This window comes from Carex rostrata, chromosome 6 (genome assembly GCF_964058835.1).
Source record: "Carex rostrata chromosome 6, lpCarRost1.2, whole genome shotgun sequence".
In the NCBI taxonomy this organism is placed as follows: domain Eukaryota; kingdom Viridiplantae; phylum Streptophyta; class Magnoliopsida; order Poales; family Cyperaceae; genus Carex; species Carex rostrata.
This window is the reverse complement of record NC_135923.1, coordinates 3242029-3261449: the sequence shown is the minus strand read 5'-3', so window position 1 is coordinate 3261449 and position 19421 is coordinate 3242029. Positions and strand designations below refer to the sequence as shown.

The 19421-nt window shown below is 35.6% G+C and overlaps 2 protein-coding genes and 1 pseudogene across 5 annotated transcripts; all 3 read right to left on the bottom strand.

The window, feature by feature from the left end:
* Positions 1-1453: 1453 nt before the first annotated feature.
* Positions 1454-5132, bottom strand: LOC144555266 (disease resistance protein RPP13-like). Its single transcript, XM_078303546.1, has 3 exons — positions 4276-5132; positions 3220-3984; positions 1454-2639 (listed from the first exon to the last, which is right to left on the bottom strand). The coding sequence occupies exons 1-3, from the start codon at positions 4902-4904 to the stop codon at positions 1454-1456; spliced, it is 2580 nt and encodes an 859-aa protein (XP_078159672.1). The 5' UTR covers positions 4905-5132.
* A 3669-nt stretch (positions 5133-8801) lies between these two features.
* LOC144555265 (uncharacterized) lies at positions 8802-12383 on the bottom strand (annotated as a pseudogene). The gene is made up of 5 exons (XR_013512003.1): positions 12029-12383; positions 11403-11662; positions 10528-10760; positions 10102-10214; positions 8802-9399 (listed from the first exon to the last, which is right to left on the bottom strand). The product of XR_013512003.1 is annotated as an uncharacterized LOC144555265 (transcript).
* Positions 12384-13242: 859 nt separating this feature from the next.
* On the bottom strand, positions 13243-17866 carry LOC144555803 (toMV susceptible protein tm-2-like). Of its 3 annotated transcripts, none has more exons than XM_078304233.1 (3): positions 17327-17866; positions 15246-16013; positions 13243-14668 (listed from the first exon to the last, which is right to left on the bottom strand). In XM_078304233.1, the coding sequence occupies exons 2-3, from the start codon at positions 15752-15754 to the stop codon at positions 14365-14367; spliced, it is 813 nt and encodes a 270-aa protein (XP_078160359.1). In that variant the 5' UTR covers positions 15755-16013; positions 17327-17866; the 3' UTR covers positions 13243-14364. The 3 variants fall into 2 exon arrangements, with proteins under 3 accessions (XP_078160359.1, XP_078160360.1, XP_078160358.1); XM_078304232.1 differs by lacking the exon at positions 17327-17866 and having other exon boundaries at positions 15246-16097.
* Between the last annotated feature and the right edge of the window lie 1555 nt (positions 17867-19421).

Here is a 19421-nt window from a genome sequence, read left to right as displayed (position 1 = left end):
GTGAACGGCCCAGTTCGGCCCATTTTAGTTTTCCCATGCCCTTGTTTCGGCAATGGAATCGCGTTGTCTGATGGTCTAATGGCAGGTTAGAATGGTTTGAAAAAACTGGCCAGTCCAGGACCGGACCACCGTGGAACTGATCCGTACTGAGTCGAACCGTGGTCAATATCTGGCCCGGCCCCGACCGAGGATAAAGAGGGCCCAAATCTGTGCTAGAACCATGGTCTAGATTTAAATAGTTCGGTCCGGTCCAAGTTCATGTCTGATTCTGTTCTGGTCTGTACAGGTCAACAAATATGTTATTTTATTTCAAAAAAATGGTTAAATTGTTAAAAAAAAACCAGCAGTTTTGACTACGGTCCGGTCCAGTTTTGCTTTGGTTAGCACAGTTTTGACCACGTGCTAGCACAGTTTTGCTCGGTTTAGGCACAGTCCGATCCGGATTTAATTAGCACAGTTATAGTCCGGCTGGTCCGGTCTAGAAATTTAGAACTGCCCGTGTTCGTCCTTAGTCCAAGCCGGTCTAGATTTTAACCATGATCTGAGTCGGTACGAAACGGTTCCACGGGTGGTCCAATTTGATTCTAGACCGGCCGGATTTTTACAAAACTCTAGTTCAAATAGTTAATTCCAACTATTAAACTTAGATCTTTATATTAAAATGTACATGTAGACCACATTTTATATTTTTTAAATGTTTTTAATATTATTTTTGATAGGTTCAAAATTATTGTTTTAATTTGGATGGTCCATAATTTTAAAATTAAGTGATTTTTTACTTAAATAAAAAAATATTAAAATAATTCTTATAACTGTAAAATTTGATTTTCAAGTAGATTTTCACATGTAGGTCATATTAAATAGTAGAGGAATTAAAAAATATAAATACTAGTTCATAGCATAGACAGTTATATAATATACATTACCATAGCCTCACTTGAAAAGATAAATTTTCTAATCAAATTAAGACTTATCACCTCATTATAAGAATTAATATCACCTAAGGTACTTCACTGTTTTAAGATTGAATCCGGCCCATACATCCTATATTGACACGAATCTTAAAGCATTACTTGAATTTTTGTAAGAGGGGATTTAAAAAAGGATCAAACAGCTACTGGCAATCAATATATTTCTGAGCATATCGGCGAATAATGTAACACATTCATATAGACCATTGCCCCCACCCTAACTGGAATTAATAATATAACACATTCATAATGTAACACATTCACTAGCTAGTTGAACTAAATTTGTTTTAATTTTTTTTCCTTTTTGCTTCAAACGAAACATTTACACTCCTTTTTGCTCCATAAGGAATTCATAAGAAATGTACTGAATATTACAAACAATAAAATATTATTAAAAAAATAAAAAATAAATAGGGCAGGAGGAGGGAAAAGTATCTAGTTGCGGATAGATTTGGCTATTTAACTATTAAATACTAAAAATATTATTTCCGAACAGTCGTCTGATGTTGTAGCTCAGCAGGTAACTGCAACTTTAAATTCTTCGGATATATTTTGAGGTACGTAAGCATTGGCATGACCCCCTTTTCCACCACCAAATCCTCGAACTTATCATCAAGCACTTTCAAGTATTGTAGAACTGGGAATCCTTCTGAACAGATTGCTGAAACCTTCGAGTCCATCTCCATCACATCTTCTAAGGAAAGTTTCTTTAGGTTCTTCAACTTTCCAAGCTCCGGCATAGGATTTTGCCGAAAGTGACACATGCGAAGTGTCAATTTAATGAGACGTGGCGGAAACAAGCTAGCATCTAAGGTGGTAGTCTCGGACCACCTTCCATCCAAGTCCAGAGAACGTAAATTCTGATAGTTTGGGAGAGCTTTTAGGTATACAATCTCCATGTTTATTAAATTGAATAGGACGATCGCTAGGGAGACCAAAGATGGCAGTTTTCCAAGTAGATTAGTCATTCTCACCCAATCTTCAAACCCATAAATAACACCTAACTTACGCAGGTTGTTTAAAAGGATCAATTTTGTATCTAATGATCTCGGAATCGATACCCATTTCAAGGTTTGGAGGTTTCTTAGGTCAACAGTTGAGTTTGGTAGTACGAAAACACCCTGATGACACTGCACATGCCTCAATGTACCAGATGTCCATGGCAAATTAGGGTCTACAATATCAGTTCCTCTAAAATCTAAGGTTTCGAGAGTCTTCATACGATGAAAGGAAAATGAGGAATGATAATTGATGTGGCATCTTCTAAATCGCAAGTATTTTAAATGAATCAATTTCTCAATTTCCTTGACTAGGTCACCACGAGAGTTCTCAACATCTACAACATCTAAAACTTTAAGTAGCCTGAAATTAGAGAAGTTGGGCATCTGGGCTTTTGTAAAATCGTCTAACCCAGACAGTAGGAAAGAACGAGTATTTGGACCTAAATATTCCATGAATTGTGGATATTTCTGTTGTGGTTGAACATGGTATTGAAGCGAAGCACGTCGGATTTCTCTGTTGGGCTGGTTGACATCTGATGCTGGTGCAAAAATCGTAAGAAAGTTTTGTTGCCTGGCTTCATGCATTGCCAAGTCGCGGAGTAGATCATGCACTCTAAACCTCTTGATCAAACCATATGGGGATCGCCTTGATACTTGAATCATACTCCTGAATTAATTTTGGTTTATAAACAAGTTAGAAAAATACGGAAAGTATTGCAACTATAATAAAGATTTATATATCCTAACGAGATAGTATCATTAATACCAAAAATAAAATATATGATTAATTTTGGTTGATGCAGATTATTAAGATGCACTGAAATTAAAAAAAAAAGTTAATGGAATTATAAATTATGCTCAAGATTTGAAGAGAAATATTTGATTCTACATATATGTTGGTTGAAAATTTGGAATTACATTAAAAATTCGAACTATATTTTTATAATCCAAATTCCTCATGAAAAGTTATAATTGTGTATCCTCCAATCTCCTAAACATCAAATTTCGTTTATATTCTTAATCAGAGCCATTTTTTATTATCAAATTTTATTTACAGTTTCCTTTGTAAACTAAAAAACCTTATTTAGAAAGACCTTTTTTCAATATATTTTATAAAAAGATGGATAACACTTGGTAGAAGGTATTTGAAAGACAAAATTAATTATAACAGTACAAATTATAAAATTAGGAGGAGGTTTGATACTTGTAATAACATCAGAAGAAATTAAAAAAAAAAAAAATACAACCTTTCAAAAAGTTCGTCGAGGTATCTCTCAGCCATTTCCTCTTTTGTTGCCGTTTCTTTGCATGGTATGAACCCCTCAGCTATCCACATTCTGATGAGATTTGTTGTAGAGATCTTATAGTCTTCGGGAAAAAAAGCAAGATACATAAAGCATGCCTTGAGATAATAAGGCATATCCTGGTAACTCATGGCCAGGACGTCCATGCAACCCTTGCAATCTGAATACCAATCAAATGTACGCAACACTCTCTCCCACTCAAGATAGTCTCCTCTTTTTTTTAAAAGGACACCACCAAGTACTATCAAAGCCAGAGGTAAGCCCTTACATTTCTTTGATAGTTGGTTTGCAAGGTCGAGGAGATTGGTACGACATTCTTCGTCAGGTTTTTGATTGGGGAGAGCCTTTTTGAGAAGGAGATCAAGGCTTTTCTTACTATCTAAGAAGTTGAGTTCGTATGGTGGTATTTGAGAGTCTGCTGATGCAACATCGAGATTTCTGCTTGTCAGCAGAACCCGACTTCCATTCTTGACATCAGGCAATATATCTTCTAGTTGAATCCACAGATCTTCCTTCCACACATCATCTAGAATAATCAGATACCTTCTATCATTTAAAAACTTTTTGAGCCTGCTGATTAAATCTCCCAAACCTTGGTTCTCGGGTATAGAATTTTCCAGCTTCAGAAGCATCTTAGTCACCAGATCAATTAGACTGTATTGCTGAGAGATGGATAGCATTATATGGTAGTCGAACTTCTCCTGCGCACTGGATATAAAAGCCAAAAAGAAATACTATATATTAGATTGATTTCTAGCACTATTTTTTGACAAATAGTCATCGCTACAATCATGTATTACTGAGATCTCAGTAACTATTGAGCAATAAATTAATGGAGAAGGTGACGGTTCCATCCAATCATTATCTACATAAATCCACCTACTTATTTCTTCGAAATGACTATATCTAATTTGTTTTTCCAAACCACTATTATTGTAATAATTTATCTCATTAAAAGCTTAAAACATAGTTGAAAAAAGAAAATCTGCTCTTAATTACCTTTGGTATACCATATGTGCAAGAGTAGTCTTTCCTAAACCGCCGGGACCTACTATAGTTATGACGGCGCGCCTAGGTGTTTCCTCAGCGAGCATCAGCTGTAGAATTTTCTTCTTGTCGGCCTCCATGCCTACAACTTCAGTATCGTCTACTTCTTGATATGTCTCTCTTCGGAAAGGCAATATGGTTTCCTCTCCCACAATGTCTTGCACAGCTACGATTCCGTAGTCGTCCCTGCTCTTAGAGATTCGATCGAGTTCGTTTTGAATGTTATCAAGATCGGTGCCAAGCTTGTGGAGGGTTTTTACCATAATGGTTTTATGGAACATCTTCTTGATCTTATTGAGGTGCTTTACGCGATGATCTTCAACTTCGACAAGGAACGTGTCAGTTGCATCCTCGATGCGGTAGGTCACATCACGGAGCTCATTCAGCCAATTTTGCACCCTCGCATCTCCTTTGTGTTTCATGTCTGCATCTTTCAGACAGCTCTGGATTCGGATCAGCTCTGTCTGCATCATTTGAACTTTATCCCCAACCCCACCCAAATGCTTCAGTTCGTTCGCCACGAAATTGGCCATGAAATTGGCAAGTTTTTTTACCACAAATTCCACAACTGTCTCTGCCATTTTTCTCTCTCGCTCTCTCTTTTGAAGTGTTTACCAGTAGTGTGTTATAAAGAGGATTGTATTAATTCGCGAGTGCAAAGATGGTCTGATTATATAGGCGTGCAGGCCAGAAAGCAAACTGAGATGCTTAGTCTACTTTTGATGCTTATTTTGCAGTTGTACTTCGTTTTATGTTTTTTTTGTAATGTTTTTTATGTTTTGTTCCTTTTGTCTTGAGGTGAATGAAATTGCGTGGAAGCAACCAAAATATATAATTTATTAAATTTGTTTTATTGTTCAGACATTGATTATTTCGATCATGTAAGGTATCTCATTCGTTCATTATATATGGACACGAATCTTAAAGGGACACCGTGCTTATAAATTTGGGTCAGATTGATCCGAACTCTTGTGATGAGACGTACGGGTCGGATTAAAACTCAAAAAGTGAGATAATGCAGAGAATCCGAACTCACATTATTTTCACATCCAATAAACGCTGATGGCTTGTTATTTTCTATTCTTGGTTAGTACAGAACTACAGATGAACAGCTGGCCGTGCATCGGTGCATGTATGCGATATTGCGATCTGAACAGCATCCAATTCAAAATTTTGGCTCAGAGTCACATGCATATTTAATATATTATTAATATATTATGAATAAGTGCTCTGACAAGATGCCTAGCTACTACGCCCTAAAAAATTGGAAATATAACAGCTAAAATCATCGGAAAATGTGCGAGTGCGAAAGATGCGCCTATATGCACGAATTTTCAAAAAGAAAAGTGTTTTCTGACCATGCGAACATGCCAAGGGAAAATACAAACAACTTTTCTACCGTTCACAAGGGGAAGCAGTGGGCAGTGGTTTGCAAACGGACTGGGCCAGGCGGTCCGGGCAAAATTCGGGCACGGAAACGGGTAGACACGGACACAGGCGTCACGGGCACACGGGTATAACGGGCTGGGTATCACGAATTTTTTTTTTCAAAAGTCCTGCCCTGCCCGTTTAATACCCGTGCCCGTCACGGGTTCGAGGGCAGGGCGGTCCGGTCCGGGTCCGGGTCCGGTTTTTTTTTTTTCTGTTTTTTTCTTTCTTTGAAAACCAATAAATTATAAATTCAAATTCATACCTATTAAAATCTAACATATTTAAATATGAATCTAATATGTAAAATCAAAATATATGCGAATTTGAAAAATAAAATTTAAGCTATCCAAAAAATGAATCTAACCTATTTTTTTAACTTATTAAAAATAAATTCAAATTTGAAAAATAAAATATAATCTATTCAAAACAAATCAAATTACTTCACATATTTACAAAAATAAATCTAACATATTTTTATAACCTATTAAAAATAAAATCTAACATATTCAAAACAAATACAATTACTTAACATATTCAAAAAAATGAATCTAACCTATTTTTTTAACCTATTAAAAATCAATTATAAGCAATAAAATTAACCATTCATTCTTATATATTATTTATTTTGAAGAATCAAATATAAGCAATTAAATTAATCATCCATCTCTAAGGGGGCGTTTGGTTGGCACTTTTGGGAGATGATTCCCTGGCATCTTAATTCCATTCCCGTGTTTGGCAGAAATAGTATGGAATGGAAATGGCAATATAGGATGCCCTCTACAATCACGATTCCCAAGTTAATGGCTATCCCGCTAGCCAAAGAAAAGGTGGATTTTCCGAATTCCCGCTAGACGGAAATCCCTCCTTAGCATTCTCTCTGGCGCTCTTTCTAAAAAAAATTCTTATTTTGTTCGCTCCCAGTCATTACGACTCGACTTCTCTCTTGTGCTCTCCTCTCTGTCTCCGTCTCTTGTGCTCTCTGGCTCTGGCTCCTGTGCTCTCTCCTTCTCTGACTTCACAGGTTTGATATCTCTCTCTCTCTTCTCGGATTTCCTCTTTCTCTCCTCCAACTTCATATCTTATACATAAATTTTCTTTTATGAAAGATACGACTCTATCCAAGTCAGGCATTCCTATTAGTCTGATTCAATCAATTGATTTAACAAATATATTATTGAATTTACATTCGAAGGTTACATATATTTATTTAATTTGAAAGATACGAAAGATACGACTTTCGTAACCAAGTTGAAAGCAGCAAACAATAAAAATAAGTGTAATTGCAATAAAAGAAAGTTCATTGAGAAAATTCATCATGAAAAGGAAAAAAGTTACATATATTTATTCCAATTATAATTGTGAATTAGTTAACACATTTATATATGTTCAGACCCCCCTGTGAACTCGTTCCATTTACCAGTACTATCTTCTTCAAGTATATAAGGCATGATAAAGTGGCTCAGTGAAGTGTAAATAATAAAAACCGATTGTACTGGCACCTGTATTATCTAATGTTAAAAGCTACCTTATTATACTGGCACCTGTTAAAACACTTTTTTTTTATCATTTCTTCAAGCTTAAAAAAGGTAATGGATTAGTACTGGAATAGTTTGATGCAAATTTTAATTTACAATAGTGACATGTATTTTTATTGAATTACCCTTTAATTGTGCAGGACCCTTTAATTGTACCAGTATGTTGTTAGGAGTTGGAATTATTTGCTTAAGAGAGAACCAATGGAATGTGATGATGTAAACTTATTTTTCAATTTTAATCTATGCCAACGGGCTTTCAATAAAAATGATAATTAAAAAAAATTCAATCGTTACCTTATGAGTCACTCAATTAAAAAAAAAAATTACTTTTATTGAAATGACACATTCTGTAAAATACTACTCAATAAAAAAATATTTACTTTTATTGAAATGACACATTCTCAAAAATACTAAAAAGTATAGTTATGTGCAAACCAAACATAATAATAGCATATTCATTGGAATCTTGAAACAATAGCCATACGCGAACCAAACATGGTAATGACACATTCCTTAGAATGTTATTCCTTGGCATTACATTCCCAGGAATCCTTTCATTCCCTGGCATGGTCTATAGCACAAACCAAACGCCCCCTAACATACTAGTTAAGCAGACAGCTTGCTTTCCTATTGATGATGTACATTAAAATATATAGATGTCTTTGCACCTATACCAAGCACCAAAGTTGGCTTTGCATATTAATTTTTTAAAAAAAATTTGGATAGTTAAATATAAGAAAATAATTTAGTGGCCACTGTCAAGAGTTTCAAAAAAAAAAAAACTTAGTGGCATCCTAAAGATTTTCTCCTTAATATGTTCATTAGTTAACTTTATATAGTTAATTTACATTTTTATGGATTATTAAATTGGAATTACGAGCTTCTATAAAAATCAATTATAAGCAATGAAATTAACCATTCATCTCTTCTATAATATTTATTTAGGAGAATCTTGACTTAATAATAGTAGCCCATATACAAGATCTTTCTAGCCTATTTGTAAAATTAATTATGCTTCATAAGGTTTTTATTTAAGTCTTTCTAGAATGAAATTTTAATGATACATGAACTTATAAGTTAATATACATTTTCATTGTCATGGTAATGTATTTAAATGATTATTCGAATGTACTGAAATGATTATTTGATTGTACTTGAATGATTATTCGAATGTACTGAAATGAATATTTGATTGTACGAAAATAATCATGGGAAATCAAAATTTTCTTTTGAAAATGTATAATAGTCAATATAATTATTCTTATTGATAATTCTTAATATAATTAAATAAAAGGGATCAAACAATAACATAACAATAATATTATATTTCATAACTAGAATTTTGTTCGTAATCTGTTATCCAATCACTGAAAAAAATCGACTAAAAATTAAATTAGCAAAATAATTATTATAGTGATTAACAACAAAAATGAATATAGATTTGAATCTACTAGGGGTCCGGTTGAGGGGAATTTTGAAAACTTTCACCATAATCTGAACTGCTCACCATAATCTCTATGTGATAATGTACTCAGAAAAAAAATTTACATTTTTTAGAATATTTGTACTATTCTTTTAAATAGGTAGAAATTTACTACTTTTGGATAGTTCCGAATCTTTAGATCAGGTGATTTTCTACTTATCTAAAAAAATTGCAAAAAATGTAAAATTTAGTCTCCAAGTACATTTTGATTTGAAGATCATGTTGAGCGGTTTGCATCAACTATTTGAACTTTGTAAAGGGAGATATAGATCCATAGCACAGACCGTTCTGCGCTTTGCAAAGTACCGTAGCGTCACTCAAGGCACAGAACTAGGTGCAGAGAACAACAGCATATGTTAAAGCAACGCTGGTACAACATACGTACCAGAAAGATCTGACCAGATCTTAGTATGGGCAGAGGCATTCTCAACTCCCGTCGGTGTATGAGCTGGCTCACCGGGCTCCTTCTGCGGGGCCCGAGCAGCCTCATCTGTCGGTACACTGTGCTGATCTCTGTTGACCCCTTCAGTGAGTTGCGACACCAGCATAGTGACAAGAACAAGGCCGGCATCAAAATCCGAACTCGACCCGTCATCTAGTCCAAATCGAGGTACCATGAGTACTGGTCTTACAAGATGGAAAAATTAATGTTTTGGGTAAGTTGAAATATTAATTCAAATACTCTTGCAAACTTTAGAGATTAACACAGGAGGAGAAAGAATCCAAAAGCTGATACAAGAAAACTAACTCGCCGGCTTTCTCAAAAAAAAGGTGGATGTCAACCTCACATCCTTCACAAAATGTCAAGAAAGCCTGTTGCAAAATTATCAGAGGGAAAATTTTAAATTCAAAATAATTAGAAGTTACATAAATTGATTCCATAGGAACTGTACATATATTGTGTGGTCTCAGAATTTTGTGTAGTAACTAAACATTGCAATTTGTGTTTTCTTTTTGTCAAATAATGCTAAGAAATCCCAGCTAAGGCTGTTGTTGGGATTATTTAAATTAAAAAATGAAACGAGGTTTCTCTGTATTGTTTGACTAAAATGACAGAAAAGACAGACTTGACAAAAACCGCAATGTTTAATTACCAATTTGAGTTTTAAACTTCAAAAAATAAGAAGGACGATACTTTAGGACACCTACCGCCCCCCGCCCCCCGAATTTGTGACACCTAAGGTAACAGAATATATTTCTGTTCGGATCTGTACCGTCCAATCAGAACCTGCGCGACTATTAAAGTGGCCCCGTGCGTTTCACCTTGGGCCGAATTGGCCCGGATTCCGATCAGATGGCCGTGATCCGAACACAGAAATATTCTGTTACCTCAGAGGATCCTCCACCCCTCCCTCCACACACACACACTGAAACAAAAAGAAAAGAGCTCTAACTTTCAGTTCTTTGACCCCAAACGTGACGTCAACCGGGTTGCCTCTATGCTAGTATTGCAAAAACTCCTTTGCAGGGTCTATCCACAGCTGTGTGAAACTTAGCATCATTATTATCTGTCATGTAAAAGTTACATTACAAAAGTCATGATTACTTGAAACAATTTGTGCTAGAAATCTGAATAGAAAAAAAATTTAAACTGTGAAAATAGGTTTTTGTTCGTGTGAGGATGAAACTGCAGCACAAGGCCTCAATTGATTTTTAACTGAACACCATTCAAAAGTAGTGGTTTTCTATGGATCTAAAAAAAATAGTAAAAAAGTTCTAAAAAAATATAAGATTTAGTTTGCAACTACATTTTCATATGGAAGGAGAGAAACAGAACCCTGAGCAGGATCAATATAACTATGGGGCCCCAGTTGCAGGCTCAGTGGCAATTATAGTAATTTCATGTAATGAAGACTGAAAATTGGAGAGAAGGCGAGATAAATCCCTTGGCCGGACTACCAGACTACTGGGAAAGTGCGACCAGTCCAATGACAAATGTTGAACCTCAGGTTCTGAATTGCAAGTGATCCAGTATATCTTCTTCAAACCTGTTTGTTAGGATTCAAATTAAAGGTTTTAATGTTTCCTCTGGGTGCATATGCAAAATTACAAAGTTGCTCCAGTATGTTATCACGTCTCAGATAACATCAGACAAATTTCATGCATGTAATTGATGACGATGACTGTTTGGTTATTTGCACAAGAAAATTTCACTGTTGATATTAAGTCAAAAGATATAACCAATTTGTTCCTGATATACTGATGATAGCTACACCATAACTCTGAAATAAGGACATCTAAAGTCATTTGCTTAATTTTAGTTTACTTGGACTTACAAAAAAGAGTGCCACAATTAATAAACATCAATTGTCACCAGTCAACAATAAAAACAATAATCTTTATCTGAGTGAGGCTATGGTACTATGCATAGCACATATTGGTCCGTACTACGGATCAATATTTTTGCTTTCAAAGTCCAAATAGTTGGTATGAACCGTTTCGTTGTGATTTTCATATGAACATGTAATTGCAGACTAAATTTTACAATTTTTTAGACTTTTTTTTTTTTTTACTATTTTTTGAGATATCTCCATTTTCAGAGTTCATGGAAGGATGTACCAAAAAGATGTACTACATTGGAGATGTACCATAAATAAGCTTGAAAATGGAAAGAAAAGAGAGTTGGTCACCGTGGAGACAATGGAGAGAGAACTGAATCTTGGCTGCATCAAAGGATGGAAGGGTGACAGCTAGACTGTCAACCGATGTGGGTGGGGTGCGAAGCACAGATAATACTGCTTTGAGAAGAACACTACATTGCAGAGGATCAGGGGAGGAATCTGACACACCACTCGAAGAAGAAACTGTGTATATGTCAAAGAAAGACAGGGTGAAAGAAATTGACTGGTACGCGGATCTCGATGCATTCAATGTGTGGAGCTCCAGCTGTCGAAAGAAGAGTGTGTATGAGATTCCGGTACTAATTACTAAACCTATCTCAAAATGTCTTGATGTACATCTAATTTATTTACTTTTTTGAAATATTTGTAGTGGTTCGGTTTGTGTTCATCTTAGACTTCAATTGAATCCAAACTGCCTCTATAACAGTGCTAATTTCAACTAACCGACTTATCCAAGTTATCACTTACCAGTATTCCAGCAATGAAGTATTATTTTTTCTCTCACTTTGCTAATTCTTGCTCAAACAACTTTGGAAACAGATCAACAATACCTAATCATCATATATCCCTTGAGGACCAAAATTTTGAAATGGGGAAAAGAAAAAGGTCTCAAAGAGGAAGAGAGGAGAAGCTTGGAAGGGGAAGCCTGGAGAACGAGTTCAGAGCCGACGCGTGGTAGGCACGTGATGCAGCGGTTGAAGGTCTTGAGAGCGCTTCCACTGATGGACAGCTCCATTGCTGGAGTGGAGAGAGCGGAACCTGCGACGAGGCGGGGAAGAAAGAGCGCGCCTTTACTATTTCTCAATCCACGGCCCAGTTCGGCCCATTTTAATTTTCCCAAGCCTTTGTTTCGGCAATGGAATCGGGTTGTCTGATGGTCTAATGGCTTGAAAAAACTAGCTGGTCTAGGACTGGACCGGACCACCGTGGAACCGATCCGTACTGAGTCGAACTGTGGTCAATATCCGACTTGGCCCGGACTGACGATAAAGAGGGTCCAAATCTGTGCTAGAACTATGGTGTAGATTCACATGGTCTGTCCGGTCCAAGTTTATGTCTAGCTATGTTACAGTCTGTATAGGTCAATGGATTTGTTATTTTATTAAAAAAAGGTTAAATTGTTTAAAAAAAAAGAAGTTTTGACTACGGTCTGGTCCGGGTTTAATTAGCACAATTATAGTCCGACTGGTCCGGTCAGGAATTTAGAACTTGCCGGATTAGTCCTCAGTCCGGGCCAGTCTAGATTTTAACCATAATTTGAGTCGGTACGAATCGGTTCCACAGGTGGTCTGCTTTGATTCTAGACCGGCCGGTTTTTTTCAAAACGCTAGTTCAAATAGTTAATTTCAACTATTAAACTTAGACCACATTTTATATTTTTTAGAATATTTTTAATATTATTTTTGATAGGTTGAAAATTATTGTTTTAATTTAGATGGTCCATAATTTTAAAATTAAGTACTTCTAAAAAATAGGAAAAGAGTTCTTATAACTGCAAAATTTGATTTGCAAGTGGATTTTCACATGTAGGTCATATTAAATAGTATATATTAACTGTTTAGACTTTAAAAATATAAATACATTACCATAGCCTCACTTGAAAAGATAATTATCTAATCAAAAGACTTATCAGCTCATTGTAAGAATTCATATCACCTAAGGTACTTCACTGTTTTAAGATTGAATCCGGCCCATACTTCCTATATTGACACGAATCTTAAAGCATTCCTTGAATTTTCGTAAGAGGGGAATTTCCAAAAGGATCAAACAGCTACTGGCAATTAATCAATATATACTCAGGACGAATTATATTTCTGAGCATATCGTGGAATAATGTAACACATTCATAATGTAACATATTCACTAGCTAGTTGAACTAAATTTGTTTTAATTTTTTTTTCCCTTTTTGCTTCAAACGAAACATTTACACTCCTTTTTGCTCCATAAGGAATTCATAAGAAATGTACTGAATATTACAAACAATAAAATATTATTAAAAAAAATAAACAGGGCAGGGGTGAAGGAAAAGTATGTAGTTGCGGATAGATTTGGCTATTTAACTATTAAATACTAAAACTATGATTTCCGAACAGTCGTCACATGTTGTAGCTCAGGAGGTAACTGCAACTTTATATGAGGACCTATTTCGAGGTACGTAAGCATTGGCATGACCCCCTTTTCCACCACCAAATCCTCCAACTCAAGATCAACCACTTTCAAGTATTGTAGGACTGGGAATCCTTCTGAACAGATTGCTGAAACCTTCGAATCCATCTCCATCTCCATCACATATTGTAAGGAAAGTTTCTTTAGGTTCTTCAACTTTCCAAGCTCCGGCATAGGATTTTGCCGAAAGCCACACCTGCTAAGTGTCAATTTAATGAGACTTGGTGGAAACAAGCTAGCATCTAAGGTGGTAGTCTTGGACCACCTTCCCTTCAAGTGCAGAGAACGTAAATTCTGATAGTTTGGGAGAGCTTTTGGGTATACAATCTCCACTGGGAGAACGTAAATTATGATAGCACTGATCGCGAGGGAGACCAAAGATGGCAGTTTTCCAAGTAGATTAGTCATTCCCACCCAATCTTCAAACTCATTAAAAACACCTAACTTACGCAGGTTGTTTAAAAGGATCAATTTTGTATCTAATGATCTCGGAATGGATACCCATTTCAAGGTTTGTAGATTTCTTAGGTCAACAGTTGAGTTTGGTAGTTCGAGATCAGCTGCATTACACCGCACATGCCTCAATGTACTAGATGTCCATGACAAATTAGGGTTGTCAATATCAATTCCTCTAATATCTAAGGTTTCGAGAGTTTTCATATGATGAAAGGAAAATGAAGAAAACTTGATGCTGCATCTTCTAAATCGCAAGTATTTTAAATGAATCAATTTCTCAAATTCCTTGACTAGGTCACCACCACCATTCTCGACATCTACAAGGTCTAACACTTTAAGTAGCCTGAAATTAGAGAACTTGGGCATCTGGGTTTCTGTAACATATATAGCCTAACCCAAACAGTAGTAAAGAACGGATATTTGGACCTAAATATTCCATGAATTGTGGATCTTTCTGTTGTGGTTGAACATGGTATTGAAGCGAAGCACGTCGGATTTCTCTAATGGACTGGTCGACATCTGATGCTTGTGCGAAAACCGTAAGGAAGTTTTGTTGCCTGGCTTCATGCATTGCCAAGTCACGAAGAAGATCATGCACTGTAAAGCTCTTGATCAAACCATATGTGGATCCCCTTGATACTTGAATTATACTCCTGAATTAATTTTGATTTATAAACAAGTTAGAAAAATACGGAAAGTATTGCAACCATAATAAAGGTTTATATATCCTAACTAGATAGTATCTCATTAATACCAAAACAAAAGATATTATTAATTTTGGTTGATGCAGATTATTAAGATGCACCGAAATTTAAAAAAAAAAGTTAATGGAATTATAAATTATGCTCAAGATTTGAAGAGAAATATTTGATTCTACATATATGTTGGTTGAAAATTTGGAATTACATTAAAAATTCGTACTATATTTTTATAATCCAAATTCCTCATGAAAAGTTATATTGGTGTATCCTCCAATCTCCTAAACATCAAATTTCGATTATATTCTTAATCAGAGCCATTTTTTTTGTATCAAATTTTATTTACAGTTTCCTTTGTAAACCAAGAATACCTAATTTAGAAAGACCTTTTTTCAACATATTTAAAAAGAAATATGGATAACACTTGGTAGAAGGTATTTGAAAGACAAAATTAATTATAACAGTACAAATTATAAAATTAGGAGGAGGTATGATACTTGTAATAACATCAGAAAAAAAAAAAAAATACAACCTTTCAAAAAGTTCGTCGAGGTACCTCTCAGCCATTTTCTCTTTTGTTGCCGCTTCTTTGTATGGTATGAAACCCTCAGCTATCCACCTTCTGATGAGATCTGTTGCAGAGATCTCATAGTCTTCGGGAAAAAAAGCAAGATACATAAAGCATGCCTTGAGATAATAAGGCATATCCTGGTAACTCATGGCTAGGACATCCATGCAACCCTTGCAATCTGAATACCAATCAAATGTATGCAACACTCTCTCCCACTCATGATCGTCTCCTCTCTTTTTTAAAAGGACACCACCAAGTACTGTCAAAGCCAGAGGTAAGCCCTTACATTTCTTTGATAGTTGGTTTGCAAGGTCAAGGAGATTGCTAGGACATTCTTCGTCAGGTTTTTTATTGGGGAGAGCCTTTTTGAGAAGGAGATCAAGGCTTTTCTTACTATCTAAGAAGTAGAGTTCATATGGTGGTATTTCAGAGTCTGCTGATTTCGCAACATCGATAATTCTGCTTGTCATGAGAACCCGACTTCCATTGTTGACATCAGGCAATATATCTTTCAGTTGAATCCACAGATCTTCCTTCCACACATCATCTAGAATAATCAGATACCTTCAATCATTTAAGAAACTTTTGAGCATGTGGATTAAATCTCCCAAACCTTGGTTCTCGGGTATAGAATTTTCCAACTTCAGAAGCATCTTAGTCACCAGATCAATTAGACTGTATTGCTGAGAGATTGATAGCATTATATGGTAGTCGAACTTTTCCTTCGCGCTGGATATAAAAGCCAAAAAGAAATACTATTAGATTGATTTCTAGCACTATTTTTGAACAAATAGTCATCGCTGCAATCATGTATTACTGAGATCTCAGTAACTATTGAGCAATAAATCAAGCTTCTAAATAGCGTTTATAGCGGTGTAGCGGGGAGACAAAAAAAAAAAGCTTTAGCGAATAGCGGAGCTATAGCGAAAGCTATTATAAATAGCGTTTTTTTATTTCAAAAATTATATTTTATATTTCTACTAATAGTAAAAAGAGTGATGCTTCTATGGACATAAGGGCCTATTTGTAAAATGAATATATTTTTATTTTCAAAGTTCAAACAGCCGATCCGAACTGTTCATCCTGTTCTCCATATTAATATATCTTTGGAGACCAAATTTTACATTTTTCTGAATTTATTTACTATTTATTAAGATGGGTATAAAAAATATCAAATTCAGACCATTGAATTTTGTACCCATCTTAATAAATAGTAAAAAAAATCAGAAAAATGTAAAATTTGGTCTCCAAGCACATATTAATATGGAGAACAAGATGAACGGTTCGGATCGACTGTTTGAACTTTAAAAATAAAAATATGTTCATTTTACAAATAGGTCCTTATGTCCATAGAAGGCTTTGCCTAGTAAAAATGTCTCATCAAGAAAAAAAAAATCAAATTAATTAAGAAGTTCTAATATTATTCATATTAAACCAATACAAAGTTCAAATTGTCATTCAAAATATCCCTAATTCAAAAACTATCGATATATTTTATATTCAAAATATACCACTATCATATATTAATGCATGATACAAAATTTAATTGATATAGCGGTATAGCCCGCACATGTTCCATTGTATTGATATAGCTTAATAAAGTAAAAAAAAAAAACCAATCTAGATATTAAGGCCCATTAAAATTGCAAAATCATGTTTTCACAAAAAAAAAAATTGTAAAATCATAACCCATGTAGCATAGCGGACCGCTATTGCCGCTATTGCCGCTACGCGCTACGCGCTATAGCGGACCGCTATTACCGCTATAGCGGTCGTAGCTTGATTAGCGCAGTTTTAGCCCGTAGCTTAGCTTTTTGGGTCCAAAACCGCTATAGCTTCGCTATAGCTAGCTATTTAGAAGCTTGCAATAAATTAATGGAGAAGGTGACGGTTCCATCCAATAATTATCTACATAAATCCACCTACTTATTTCTTAGAAATGACTATATCTAATTTGTTTTTCCAAACCACTATTATTGTAATAATTTATCTCATTAAAAGCTTAAAACATAGTTGAAAAAAGAAAATCTGCTCTTAATTACCTTCGGTATACCATATGTGCAAGAGTAGTCTTTCCTAAACCGCCAGCACCTACTATAGTTATGACAGTGCGCCTAGGTGTTTCCTCAGCGAGCATCAGCTGCAGAATTTTCTTCTTGTCAGCCTCCATGCCTACAACTTCAGTATCGTCTACTTCTTGATATGTCTCTCTTCGAAAAGGCGATATGGTTTCCTCTCCCACAATGTCTTGCACAGCTACGATTCCGTAGTCGTCCCTGCTCTTAGAGATTCGATCGAGTTCGTTTTGAATGTTATCAAGATCAGTGCCAAGCTTGTGGAGGGTTTTTACCTTAATGGTTTTATGGAACATCTTCTTGATATTATTGAGGTGCTTTACGCGACGATCTTCAACTTCGACAAGGAACGTGTCGGTTGCATCCTCGATGCGGTAGGCCACATCACGGAGCTCATTCAGCCAATTTTGCACCCTCGCATCTCCCTTGTGTTTCATGTCTGCATCTTTCAGACAGCTCTGGATTCGGATCAGCTCTGTCTGCATCATTTGAACTTTACCCCCAACCCCACCCAAATGCTTCAGCTCGTTCGCCACGAAATTGGCCCCGAAATTGGCAAGCTTTTCTACCACAAATTGCACAACTGTCTCTGCCATTTTTCTCTCTCGCTCTCTCTTTTGAAGTGTTTACCAATAGTGTGTTATAAAGAGGATTGTATTAATTTGCGAGTGCAAAGATGGTCTGATTATATAGGCGTGCAGGCCAGAAAGCAAACTGAGATGCTTAGTCTAATTGCAATAATAAATTTGATTAACTTCTGATGCTTATTTTGCAGTTGTACTTTATTTTTATTTTTTTTAATGTTTTGTTCCTTTTTGTCTTTAGGCGAATGAAATTACGTGGAAGCAACCAAAATTTAGAAAGACCTTTGCTAACAATTGACGTGGCTGAAAAGGACTTCTCTTTTTTAAATAGTATGAAAATGAGAAATGTTTAAAGAGTAAAGAGCAGACTCGTGTTGAGATCTGAGGAGGTAAGGTAAGCTCCTGGAAGTGGCGTGATAGGACTTTGTACAGTAGTCAATGTTTTTTGACGAGAGTAGATACTACTTTCGGTGGAGTGGGGTTATTCTGTCTCTATGTTTTGCTTTTCTTTTGGAAAATTTTTAAGAGTCACATGCATTGGTACTGTAGCCCCCCACTGTTAAGGAAGGTCATTAATTTGACCTATATGGCAGCGCATTATACAGAGGCGCTATATTATTAGTTTCCTTATTTGTTAGATTGATTTGTTTTCTATTTGTATAGATTAAGATATTATAAAATAGAAAGAAAATAGAAAATGCAAGAGATGATTTATTTCCTTCTAGGATAGGCGTGCCCAGTGTTTTAAAATGCGGTTTTGTTCATGCATGCGGAAGGCCACTGCATACCGCATATGCGGTATGCGGACGCATATGCGGATTTTCATGCGGATTTATATATGCGGATTTTAAAATAAAAATCCACGTATATATATATATATATATATATATATATATATATATATATATAGATAGAAATAGTGTGTGACTAATGTGCATTTATATATATATATATACATAGTCCAAATTTAAAATTTCAAAATCCAAAATGTCGATCCGAACCGTTCATCTTGTTCTCCATATTAATATGTGCTTGGAGACCAAATTTTATATTTTTCTGAATTTTTTTACTATTTATTAAGCCACTTTGAAAATTGCTGATCCAACGGTGGCTGCTGATCCGCATGGGAGGACTGCATGGCCGCATATTCGGACCGCATGGCCGCATTTTAATCCGCATATGCATTTTTTTATTCCGCATGGCCGCATATTCGGACCGCATATGCGGCCGCATGCTCAAAACCGCATGGGATGACTGCATGGCCGTTCTAAGCGCGGCTGCCGACCGCATACGCATATGCGGCCCATGCGGCCGCATTTTAAAACACTGGGCGTGCCTAATACATTTCTTGTATTCGGCTATATAGCCAGCAGCTTATTGATGTAATAATTAATTCAAGTTTATATGAAATAAAAAATAAGGGAGGGTTGGTGGGAGTGTGGTGTTGTATTTATTTTTTGTACACCCACTACTATTCA

Excerpts from the sequence above, each read along its gene's own strand:
- LOC144555266 (XM_078303546.1), bottom strand. The coding sequence starts at position 4,904 with ATGGCAGAGACAGTTGTGGAATTTGTGGTAAAAAAACTTGCCAATTTC. Across the intron at positions 3,985-4,275 it reads GCACATATGGTATACCAAAG|TGCGCAGGAGAAGTTCGACT; the intron begins GTAATTAAGAGC and ends TTTTATATCCAG. Across the intron at positions 2,640-3,219 it reads CTCGACGAACTTTTTGAAAG|GAGTATGATTCAAGTATCAA; the intron begins GTTGTATTTTTT and ends AAATTAATTCAG.
- LOC144555803 (XM_078304232.1), bottom strand. The coding sequence starts at position 14,381 with ATGCCCAAGTTCTCTAATTTCAGGCTACTTAAAGTGTTAGACCTTGTA.